The sequence below is a fragment of the Sprattus sprattus genome (assembly GCF_963457725.1).
Source record: "Sprattus sprattus genome assembly, chromosome: 18".
Taxonomy (NCBI): domain Eukaryota; kingdom Metazoa; phylum Chordata; class Actinopteri; order Clupeiformes; family Clupeidae; genus Sprattus; species Sprattus sprattus.
In genome coordinates this window covers 4,585,828-4,598,746 of record NC_137916.1, presented here as the reverse complement: position 1 = coordinate 4,598,746, position 12,919 = coordinate 4,585,828, and the positions used below count along the sequence as shown (strand labels likewise).

The following is a 12,919-nucleotide window of genomic DNA, read 5'->3' as shown; positions in this document are numbered from 1 at the left end:
AAGCCCATTTATTTATCACAAAAACAGTGCCAGTGGGAAACCCAACCTGACAAAAAGAACATGCAATGCCTCTCAGATATACAAAGACAAATACCCATCACATTCCTCTTCGCTGGATAACAGCATTTACAAGGAGGAGGATGTGGAGGGGAGAAGGGAGGGGCGGCAACAAAATGGATGGCTGTGGTGACATCATAACCCCTGTCCCAGTACCCTCATTTATTTTTCTGAGGGGTGGTGGGGGGCAATGAACACATAAAAGAAAGATAAACCAAAGCTATCAAAGGAGGGACAGTGGAACATCAAACAGAGAACAGAATGTGTGTATGTGTGGGGAGGGGGATATGGGGCCTTGCCTTTGGTGGAGGTGGAGGTGGGAGGGAGGGGGGGAGGGAGGGAGGCTGGAGGGCTAGTAATGGGGCTGAGGTACCTCCTGCTCTGCGCCTCAGCTGACAGCCTAATGACTAGGGGCCAGTCTGGAGCACGTCTGGGTGGAGGGAGCGGGGATGGAGCTGGGGTGGGGTGGGGTCACTCCTACACCCAACATGAGCAAGGCAAGCTCATCTCCGACGACACAGGCTGCTTTCATCTGCGGTTGTGTCGGAGTGCGTGCCGCATTTAATTAATAAAGAGAGGAGGCTGCTGTACGGCTAGGGCTGGTGGAGGTGGTGGAGGAGGAGGTTGGAGATACGTGGGCCTCGTGCTTGGCCATTGAAGCTGAGATATCCTATGCTGCTGACAGATCCTGGCCACCTCACTGCCCCTTGCTAATACTTGTGAGGGCTGCTGAATGCTAAAAGACTGACAATGCTAAAGCAGTCCCTCCAGTTTTTCTGCGATTTCAGAAAACAAGCTGTGATGTTAAACTGCAACTTGGCGGTATAAGGTTATGCACAGTCTGTCTCAACCAATTTCGCTGATTAACGCGTTTGGTATCAGGTGTGTGATGGATTGACAACCGCGGTGAGGTTAACTTAGCAATGACATTCACAACATATCTAGAAATACGTATAACTGTTATCTCATTAATAGTTAAATGCACTACTTACACATTATGTTATTCTGCCTTTTGTTCAGGTGTGAATTAGTTCTTTAGTATATGTGGAGTTTTAGTGGGAGTCGCAAAATGTTTCGCAAAAATATTTAGAAATCCCCACCACAAAATCAGTCATTTAGATCGCAAAAACACAAAAAATGCGAAATCCTGGAGGGACTGCTAAAAGCTAAAAAAAAAGAAAAAGAAAAAGAGAATGATCGGGGGGGGGGGGGGGGGACCAACACTAGGGAACTCTTCCTAAGTTAAAACATTAGTATTGTGTAGTTTAAAAATGAATATGAGCTTGTTTTCTTTGCATTATTCGAGATCTGAAGACACTGCATCTTTTTTGCTATTTTGACCAATTGTCATTTTTCTGCAAATAAATGCTCTAAATGACAATATTTTTATTTGAAATTTGGTAGGAATGTTGCCAGTAGTTTATAGAATGACACAAACATGAACATTTAACTCAAACACATACCAATAAATAGTAAAACCAGAAAAACTGATAATTGTGAAGTGGTCTCTTAATTTTTTCCGCGGCTGTATATGGACGTGGGTGCAATCAATGGTTCCGATTACGTTTGGAAAGTTTGCGATTTCAAAAAAAGTCCTGTTTGATGTCTCTAATTTCAGCTATGGCAGTGGGGAAATGTATTGACTGGGTGAATATTTGGCTGAGTGAAGGCTGAGATATACCAACTGCAGATGCTATAACTGGTTGAAATTATCCGGAGGCCAATATTTGCAAATTAGTTTTAACAACTGATGGAATGGAATGTGATCGCGGGGTGGAGGGTTCGATGTTTCTCTGATCTGGTCCAGTAATTGAAGTATTGCGTGGCTGGTTAACCTGTACCGTCTAATGATTTGTGGTTCGCTTAACTGAAAATGTGTTATACGAGTTGAAAAAATTATTTCTGTGCGCTGTCTTCTTTCTTCGCCTTGCTCTTATAACTGCTGCATATCAACGTTTTCAGACTCAATGGAAATGCGCTTCCTGGTTAAGACGTGCTTTTATGAGGCGGAGAATTAGCCTGCAAATCAGGGACGTGCGGTCGCCAGGCAGTTTAGTAAATACCACGCAATACATCATTCAGTGGCGGTGCGTCAATACAGGGCGCTGGGGCGCCGCCCACCCTACAATTTTGAGATGAAAAAAAAAAAAAAAAAAAAAACGTCAAAAACCACTTAAATGTGACCAAAAAGAATATATTGCCATTCGTTATCACTGAGAGAGAAGCCACGCCTCCCTGTGGGCGCCGGCCAAGTGGAAGTCTATGGGAGCCAAAAAAAGGGGCAGGAACATTTGAGCAAGGACAGCTTCTCATTGGCGGATGACAGTTCGAGCCATGGGCGCACTTCACTTGCCCCCCCAGCCAATGAAAGGGTTTCTTATATATCATGCTGACAGGACTGTCCAATCAGAGACCTTTTGTTATTCCCTCACATCAGATTTAAATATCACATATCTACGGAAGAATCATAGCCAGCAGAGCAGAAACTTTTAATCTATGGCGACTGAAAACTCAGTTGTATCTATTCGTGGAACACCTTTCAATCGACGATCAGATGTCGATAAGAAGAAACTAAAACACAGGGAACGTCCGGATTTAAAAATTTAACAGACAACCACTGATCGCGGGAGGACCTTTACTTCTCCAGCCTGAATGATAACCGCAGCTGATAGCGGGCTGTTCAGTGAGTAATGCGTTTTCAAGTTACAGTTTTTTGATAGTTGTTATTGGATAGTGTTGAGCACTGTGTGTGTTCTTGAAATAAAGCTTTGTTTTTTTTTATATTGTACGAAAGACTCCGTTAGTAATGGCGTGACGTGTGTAGCTCCCTCAATTAAGATTAACAGTTATATCGATACATTTCATTCCTAGCCAATTCAGTGGCAGTAATAGTTAAGTTGTTAAACATACTGACTGCCTAGTTTTCCAATCATCATTGTTTCAATTCGTATGTGAGGCATTGTATGCGTACCTGATAAAAGTAAGTGTGTTTCATGAAGTTAGTAGTGGGATTACATTGCTATTAGCAGCGATTTGCGATTAGCATAATAAATAGCATAATAGTAGCCATTAGCATGTTCTCTTATAGGTGATCTTATATTGACCTATGTAATAAGGATGAGTTCATACAGCTCATACTGTAAATATAATACGAATGAGACCTATGTTGCTTAGTGTAATGTCCACTATTATATGTGTCTTAATAATATTGGTTATGTGTAATTGTAAGAGTGTAACAATCATTCATATTGATGTAATCCAGTGCAGTGCGGATTGGTCCCTATTCCCATTGCAGACCACACCCATATGTACCATCTCATGCAGTGCCATGTAGTGAAAGCAGAAATATGCAGCCTTTTAACCTCAGTAACAAATGGTTTACTCAAAACCTGTTTTCTTCTCATTGTGGAGTGCTATTTAAACCGCGCCGCCGAACTGCGCCCCCCCTCAAAAAAATGTCACCAGCCGCCACTGACATCATTAGGCGCACTCCTCCCATTAAATAGCGCTTTACGCCCACGTTTCGTGCCATCCCACTTGTTGGCAGGTACACACTCCCACAGCGTTAATATGCGACTCTACTCAAATGCGCCCCCTTAGTAAATACCGTTTTATGTTTACGACCGCTATTTTACACTAGAAATGGGCGCAATCCTGTTAGTAAATCAGGCCCTCAATGTCCTGGGTAAGGGCTCTCCATCACAGGCCTTCACACTCAGTTGAAATTACAAAGAGTGCTCCTTCTAAGTATTTAATACAGTGCATGAAATGCCCTGTATTGTTATTCCTAGGCTTCTTCTTCTTCTTCTTCTTATTCTTGTTACCTTTTTCTGCGATTAATTCAGCCCGAACCGCTTAACGTAGAAACTTCATTCAAACTTTGACGCGTAGGTCTTGTAAACGACACTTATGCTATGTATTTTTCACTTTTCTAAACTTTATACTTTTTAAGATATTAAAGAAAAACAAATATAAATTTCTCCCATTGACTTACATTGGGCCATTATGACATCACAATAGGGTCTTTAAACTGGCTTGCACCTGTGCTTCACTTACAGCTGCACCAAATCAAAGGAACCTCTACTCTCTCTGTCCCTCTCAATTTAACTGTAACTAGGAACATTAAGACACCATCCATTCTCTACTTTTTTTTCTCTCCATCTCTCCATCTTTCTCTCTCAGTCAACTTTCTCTCACACTTCTCTTCTTCTCTCTTCTTCACTCCATTTTTATCTCCTTTTTTCAATATTTTCACTCTCTCTTTATCTCTTCATCCAGAGCCACTCTTGTTCACTCTTCTTTCCTTCTTACTACTCTTCTTTCCTTTCTTATTTTCTTCTTTCACTCTTCTTTCCTTTGTTCTTTCCTTCTTTCACTCTTCTTTCTTTTCTTATTTCCTTCTTCCACTCTTCTTTCCTTCCTTCACTCTTCTTTCCTTTCTTCTTTCATTATTTCACTCTTCTTTCTTTTCTTCTTTCCTTCTTCCACTCTTCTTTCCTTTCTTCACTCTTCTTTCTTTTCTTCTTTCCTTCTTTCACTCTTCTTTCCTTCTTCCGCTCTTCTCTCCTTTCTTCACTCTTCTTTCCTTTTGTCTTTCCTTCTTCCACTCTTCTTTCCTTTCTTCTTTCCTTCTTTCACTCTTCTTTCTTTTCTTCTTCCTTTCTTAACCTTTGCATTTCATGCACTGGTATTTCCTTCAGGAAATGCATTTTCTAGTTTCTTATTCATGTGCTGAATGACATTGATTAAAAATGTGAAATGAACAAAATACACACTCTCTCTCTCTGCCTTATAAAGTTTTCAAAAAACCTATTCATTTAAAATTTGTATTTTTTTGGCTCCATCAGGTCCATTTCAGCACTGAGTGGGTTGTTTCGGTTGGTTGGTGATGTATTGCTTCCATTACTTCCTAGTTTTAACATTTAGCGCTAAGCGACTTTGGGAGTAAACATTTTTTTTTGACTATGAGTAATTCACAAAGTGAGGACTGACATGCCCATTATTTTAAGAGATTCTCCTAAATCGGCAACATGCTTTGCAAATATGGGCCCTGTTTCTTAGGACCGAAGAAACTGCATGAAGCATGGTGCCTAAATACCACCACACACACACTCAAAGGATCTTTAAGCACTAAGGACTTTGAATTTCTCTTAGTCAAAAATGTTTTCCCAAAGTTAGGACTGACACGCCCATTAAGACCCTCTTTAGGAGTAACGGTTATTGATGACAGTTATGGACGGTTATGGATGACACCATTGACACATACATACACATACACATACACATACACATACACATACACATACACATACACATACACATACACATACACATACACATACACATACACATCAGTGGCGGCTGGTGGTTTTTAAAGTGAGGGAGGAAGGACTGTGCGCCTGGTTGCCATTGGCCTGCTTATTCCGTGGCATAAGTATGTGAGATACAAGTTGTTTCAGGGTGTTTTTGTGGACTACAGTACTACAAAATAGCAGGCAGGGATACAATTGATACAAAGCCACCAGTGTGGCACCATTGTACTTAAAAAGCTGGTGGGCAGCATGTCTTTGGACTAGACAAGGCCAGAAGGAAAGGATGCAAAGCCAATTAGTCAAATCAGGCCTACTCTTGATTTGAAAAACTACATTTAAATTTTGGGCCTACAATTTGGCCTATTTTCCCCCTCAATTACTAAAGCTATTGGTTATTATTTGACTAATTTTATTTTCAGCTGCAATTGTTTTAGACACAAGACCAAAAGTGATGCCATTTAAAATGCATCATGCTCTGAATCATTCACTAACATCCTTTCCACAATATTAAACAACAAGTAAGAGAACATTATTTCAGAACTATGGGCTGTTAGCCTAACATTGTTTGTGGCAAATGTGGATGTTAATGGATGTTTCAGAATGTTGGTCAATGTTCATTGATCACTTAGGGGTGGACTGACTTTTAGTATTAAACAGAAATATATTTGTATGTTTAGGCTATGTGTCTGTCTTAGCAGATGCTTTAAGCTTATATTAAACAAATAGGCCTATGGAAAAAGTACAAACCCTGAGTAAATTACCTTTGTTCTCTAAAAATTGCAAAAACAAAAACTTCCTATAAGTGCTGCTCAAATTATGACACATTATTACATCTATCACTCAAAGTAGCCTAGTATGATAAAAGCTGATTCTGATTCTGAGGCCAATGCCCAAGTGACAAGTAGGCTAATTAGAATAGATACGAAATACATCGCGTTCTGAAACATTCATTAACAATTTCCATTCAGAATTTCAGCTGAACGTGAGCAGTCAGACTAACAATAGGCGTATGAACGAACAAACAGTACAGTACAGCCGAGCTATAAGTATTTCGCATACCAGTTAGCATACGGCAGCGGTTTTACCATTGGGTTTAGTGACTTGGATTTTTGAAAGAGGTTTCCCTGTTGTTTTGATACTAACCTTCTCTCTGTAGCTCAATGAATGAAACGGTTTGTTCAATAAAACATGAACAATATCTTCGTTCTCCATTGCACATCCTCTTTATTTGCAATCTTTCTACAACAATCTTTAAGGGTGACGAGTTATCGATAATATCCTTCTGCAGAATGGTTGAAGAGGGAAACTTCTTTCGGTATTAATGTCTAATCCCCTCCCTCCAACGCCAAATCCGTTGTTTATTGGTTAAGCGATGTTGGCGCAGACTCAGACGCTAGGGAGGTCTTTCCTCCCCTGGGCAATGTAAGTGAATGAGCCCCACGAACCGCCAGTATCAGAGACAGATTCCATTGATCTCAATGGGAGCCAAAGGGAGGACGTCCTCCGTGCAGTAATTTCTTGATACGATAGGGGGTGCTAATGTTATTTTAACTCAGGGAAACAAATTATATTATGCATAGTATTAAATACTGATATCAAACTGCATTTTTAAAGGAGTTTAGTCACTTCAATTAGAAAAATACATTTCTCATAAAGTTTGGGGAGGTTCTTCCTCCATTTCCTCAATGGAAGAACCTCACACATACACATACACATACACATACACATACACATACACATACACATACACGATAAAGGCGGGCCTTTAATTATGTGCAGAAAGGGCTTAACGGTCTACATACCATCAAAATTGCACTTAAGTTGCCTACACTAACCCAAAACGCCAATGAACGAGAGCTGGTGCAGGCCCGAGGTTTGGAGTAGGATCTATGCTCACCGTGATCTGGGTCTGGCTGCAGTACTCCACCTCCATCTTGGCCAGACGCTGGTTGGTGTCCTCCAGCAGGTCCTGGATGTTCTCTGTGTGCTTCTTTTGCAGCTCAAACTTGGCCTGCTCCATTTCGGAGACAGCAGAGTGCAGCTACCAGAGGGGACAGAGGTCACATGATCAACCACACCCAGGCGTCTATTCATTAGGCCTCTGTTCATTTAGAGTTTTCTAACACGTAGCACTGCAGAGAAGGATGCAGTACAACCCCACTGTATCTGTTAAAGATAGATGGGTTTGAATTGAGTCATTGAGAATAGATGCAGATAGAAAGATGAGTCTAACCATTTTGACATGTGATAAATACCTGCAATAAATCACACAAAATTAGTCCTATGTTCAGCCACCTGACCAGAACGTTAGAGGAGACTTTAAGTGCGTATTATTTTACGTTGGGGGCGTATGATTCTAGTCCTTAAGAGGTGTGGAAACGAACAGAAGTGGTATTCTTAGTTGCTATAGTGGATGAGGAAACATCTGTCCTCAGGAGTGGTTCCTTCTCTCTCTAATAGTCTCCATGTGCTATGCTGCTTCCTCACCTTCTTCTCCCACTCGTTCTTCAGGGAGTCTGTACTCTGCTCAGCCATCTTCTTCAGCTCGGCGATCTGCTTCTCCTTGTTCTCACGGACCACCTGGGACTCTCGAACAAGGCTCTGGACTGCAGACGGAACCATCGACACACAACACAGTGACCAATCACAGATGTCACAAATGAAGAAGTGGCATATATCAACAGTCTATCGCTGTCTTCTATCTCATTAGTCACTAAGTCACTACTGGGTATTTCCGGTTTCTTTCTCAGCCCCTAAACCTGCAAATTACTAACAAGAGATTATCCATCGAGTGAGGCAACCATAAAAAGGCATCACGGCCGGCCTCTAGGGTAAAGGACTTGAGGGGCTGTAAAAGTACATTTTGTTCCTTTGGTCTTTCAGTAAGTCCTTCTCTCGTTCTCTCTGTCATGGCCACCCTCCACCCTGACCTTTTTTCTCCAGCATCCGGATCGTCTCCTCCGCTTCCTTCTGCTTGTTCTTCAACAGACTCTTCAGGTCCTCCATCTCTCTGTTCTTGCGTTCCAGAATCTGAACCATGAAGCACATACACGAACGCACGCACGCCATACACACACACACAAACACACACACAGACGCACACACAAACACACAGACGCACAGACACACACACACACAAAAAAAGCAGATTTCATAAACATGTGATTCTATACATTAACCTGTACATATGGATTATTTAAATCGGACCAAAAGCATTGTGACAGAAACCTGTGTTGTACTGCGGCAGACCAAAGGGCTGTATACCACGCTGAGTAACAACTACACAAAAGCCATTTGGACGCATATTGCGGGAAAAGCAAGGGCATTACTGAACAGGACATACCATCACTGAACGCCAAACTGGTTAATGTTCTGAAGTGGTGGCAACAGACCCACCAAAAAAACTAAAAGAAAGATTGGACACTTATGTGCCACGTCATAGGACCCAAATATGTGTGCCTATCTCTGCTTCCCATTCCTGCTTCATCTGGGCAGCACATGCAGCACTTGCAGCGGGCGGGCGTTTGAGGGATGCTCCCCAGCACGGACGGAGAGTGGAAAACATTCTTATGCAGAGCCATGACTACAACAGGGTGGAGGAGAGAAAAAACTCCCCCCCCGTCTGAGTCTAAGCATGTCCAGCATTCTGTGGCAGACACTTGCGTCTTTGGAGGGGATGACAATCCCTTTAACCCTCATCATCGGCTTGCCACTAAGTATGTTATCTGTAACTGCCGCTATAATACTCCAGACCCGGGCGATGGCTATATTATTCCCCAGAGGGGGATAACCAGAGGGAGATATTCTGTCTCTTTCTCTCTCTCTCACTCCCTCCCTCCCTCTTTCCCTCTCTCCGATACTCTTGCAGACAAATCCTTCCCCATTCGTCTCCTAAGACTGGCAAAGCTGTCAAAGTAAGTATGTATCTTTCTTTCAGGAAGAACTGAGAGAAAGTGAGACAAAAGAGGACTTGTTCAGAGTTTCCATCATCCATCGGATATAATACATTCTGTCACTATTTAGAATAATTAGTAGGATGGAAGTATATAGGAGACACACTATATAGATAACCATAACTCTGTATTAGGATCAAAATCTGCTGTTTATTTTTGTACAGTTATCTTTTAAGTATAACCACATTAACCTTTCCTCTCCCTCTTTCCGCCTCTCTTGCTCTCTCTCTCTCTCTCTCTCCGTCCCTCCTCCCTCCCTCCCCTCAACCCGAGTGCTGTGGCAGTACCAGTTCTGCAGGTCCTCTAACAGTCTTCCTATTGTGTAGGTGCAGGCAGACGGGCAGGCCCTCTGTTATTGTTCTGCACATGCAGAGCTGCTGTCACTTTGATGTGGTTGAAGGAATGTGTGGGGGCCCGAGGAGTGATGGGGAGAGAGGCAGGGGTGGAAGATTCTGACCCTTGTTGAGCTCACGCTAGAGAGCAGCTCCATGGTTGTGCTAACGCTATAGAGCATTTCCATGGTTGTGCTAACGCTATAGAGCAGCTCCATGGTTGTGCTAACGCTATAGAGCAGCTCCATGGTTGTGCTAACGCTATACTAGAGCTCCATGGTTGTGCTAACGCTATAAAGCAACTCCATGGTTGTGCTAACGCTATAGACCAGCTCCATGGTTGTGCTAACGCTATAGACCAGCTCCATGGTTGTGCTAACGCTACAGAGCAGCTCCATGGTTGTGCTAACGCTACAGACAAGCTCCATGGTTGTGCTAACGCTATAGAGCAGCTCCATGGTTGTGCTAATGCTACAGACCAGCTCCATTGTTGTGCTAACGCTATAGAGCAGCTCCACGGTTGTGCTAACGCTATAGAGCAGCTTCATCGCTGTGCTAACACTATAGAGCAGCTCCATGGTTGTGCTAACGCTTTAGACCATCTCCATGGTTGTGCTAATGCTATAGAGCAGCTCCATGGTTGTGCTAACGCTTTAGACCATTACCATGGTTGTGCTAACGCTATAGAGCAGCTCCATGGTTGTGCTAACGCCTTAGACCAGCTCCATGGTTGTGCTAACGCTATAGACTAGACCAGCTCCATGGCTGTGCTAACGCTATAGAGCAGCTCCATGGCTGAAGAGGACAAGCACAGGGCTTGAGATGAAGCCACGCTAACAGCGACATGAACAAACATTTGCAGGTATTTTTGAATACATATGGCAGGCTGTCAGAGCAAACAAGACCAGATGGGGAGCCGGATAGTGCAGTGGGTGATCCAGTCATATGTGTGTGTGTGTGTGTGTGTGTGTGTGTGTGTGTGTGTGTGTGTGTGTGTGTGTGTGTGTGTGTGTGTATGTGTGAGATCCAGTCATGTGGGGTGTGTGTGTGTGTGTGTGAGATCCAGTCATGTGTGTGTGTGTGTGTGTGTGTGTGTGTGTGTGTGTGTGTGTGTGTGTGTGTGATCCAGTCATGTGTGTGTGTGTGTGTGTGTGTGTGTGTGAGATCCAGTCGTGTGTGTGTGTGTGTGTGTGTGTGATCCAGTCATGTGTGTGTGTGTGTGTGTGTGTGTGTGTGTGAGATCCAGTCGTGTGTGTGTGTGTGTGTGTGTGTGTGTGTGTGTGTGTGTGATCCAGTCATGTGTTTGTGTGTGTGTGTGTGCTGAGGCAGGGCCGCTGTCCCTCCCATGAGGCTCAAGAGCACGCTTTGTTCCCAAAGGAGGACGCTCTGGTCAGGCGTGTGCTGGACACATTTATAAAGCACCTCCTCCTTCTTGTCCTCCGAGCACAGCATTTTTGATCCCTCCTGGGGGGGGGGTGGGCGAAACAGACAGCTGAGCAAATATTGACATTCCCGCGGCAACTGGCTTTGAAGAGCAGTAAAGGCACATGGCTTGCATCAACACACAAACACTGCGTCTCCCTCGGCCTCGCCACCCTTAGCTTGTGTGTGCTAGGAACAAACTGAACCCACCAGACACCATGCGCCACAGAGGCCGAGGACAGGCCCGTGATCAGCACCTTTCTACTGTGGCGATCACACCACGGGCGCAGACACTGTTTGCTCTCTCACACAATGGTTGTCCACCTGATTTATGAGCACATCCTCTCTCCACCTCTCTCAGAAGACGCTGATTACAGCGACTTTAAAAGGGGGACATAATGGCTCCAAATAGAGCGGCACTGGAAGGTTTAGAGAAAGGAAGGAAGGATGAACAGACACGTAAAAAAGAGAAAACAAAAAGCGAGAGTGAGTGGCAGTGCAAAAGGGACACAGACAGCGTTATTGAAGAGACCATTTGCTGAGAAGCAATAGGTCTGTCCTTGAAACGGAGACTTTCTCTGGGGAGGGGGTAAGAAGCAGCCTGTCAGTCATGGAGCCCATCACCAGACTACAGTAGATCCCTGTTTGGATGGCCCTCAGAAGTGCACTCTCAGAATGATTCTCCTCAGCCAGCCGCCAGAGGATAGGATGATGGGAGATGAAAGCTAGCTGCCAGCGTGGTTGTGGGTGGGACATCATGTTCATTATGTTGTATGTGGGGGGTGACTGAAGTGACAGTCACGCTTTGAAAGACATAAACACACATGCAGTACTCAGCGTGTGCATTTAGAGTGTGCATCTTTCTCTCTCTCATTTCTCACTTTTCCAATGCCCTTTGGGGAAGCTCTAGAGTGTCTGTTTACTGTACCTGGATCGGACCTCACATAGCCTCAAAATACAATTCAACTTGTTTACCGAGACTAAGCAGCCTTTGGCTATGTGAATACTGACCAAGCGTCCTGGTGGCCGGTCAAATGACCGAGCACCTTCATACTGACGGAGCCTCCGAAGAACCCCCTGAGAGTCAGCAGTTAAGAGGCTAGCCTGCTCCAGAAGACAATAGAGTAGAGACATCCAGACGCTAACCTGCTCTGGGAGACAATAGAGGAGGGACATCAAGACGCTAACATGCTACATCCAGACGCTTACCTGCTCCAGGAGACAATAGAGTAGGGACATCCAGACGCTAACCTGCTCTGGGAGACAATAGAGTAGGGACATCCAGACGCTAACCTGCTCCAGGAGACAATAGAGTAGGGACATCCAGACGCTAACCTGCTACATCCAGACGCTAACCTGCTCCAGGAGACAATAGAGTGGGAAATCCAGACGCTAACCTGCTCCAGGAGACAATAGAGTAGGGACATCCAGACGCTAACCTGCTCTGGGAGACAATAGAGGGACATCTAGACGCTAACCTGCTCTGGGAGACAATAGAGGAGGGACATCCAGACGCTAACCTGCTACATCCAGACGCTAACCTGCTCCAGGAGACAATAGAGGAGGGACATCCAGACGCTAACCTGCTCTGGGAGACAATAGAGGAGGGACATCCAGACGCTAACCTGCTACATCCAGACGCTACCCTGCTCTGGGACACAATAGAGTAGGGACATCCAGATGGCTTCAGTCACAAACGTCTCTCTTATCAGCTGCGGATCCTTGTGATCTGTGGCGTGTATCAGAGCTGTTCTGTCATTATCCTCTTCTTTACCTGACAGACAATGACCGCTTCTCCTCTTCATCCATTATGCATGGGCCAGATAATTAAAATGTAGCTTTT

The 12,919-nt window shown here is 44.1% G+C and overlaps 1 protein-coding gene across 1 annotated transcript in view; it reads right to left on the bottom strand.

Annotated features, from left to right (window-relative positions):
* cep112 (centrosomal protein 112) overlaps positions 1-12,919 on the bottom strand; it is a gene marked incomplete at its 3' end in the record, with an annotated part of 140,830 nt that overhangs the window by 96,665 nt on the left and 31,246 nt on the right. The window contains exons 9-11 of the mRNA XM_080856433.1: positions 8,300-8,399; positions 7,857-7,975; positions 7,267-7,410 (exon numbers count right to left, since the gene is read on the bottom strand). Of these exons, the coding sequence (XP_080712559.1) occupies positions 7,267-7,410; positions 7,857-7,975; positions 8,300-8,399 (363 nt within the window). The remainder of the gene's footprint in view (positions 1-7,266; positions 7,411-7,856; positions 7,976-8,299; positions 8,400-12,919) is intronic.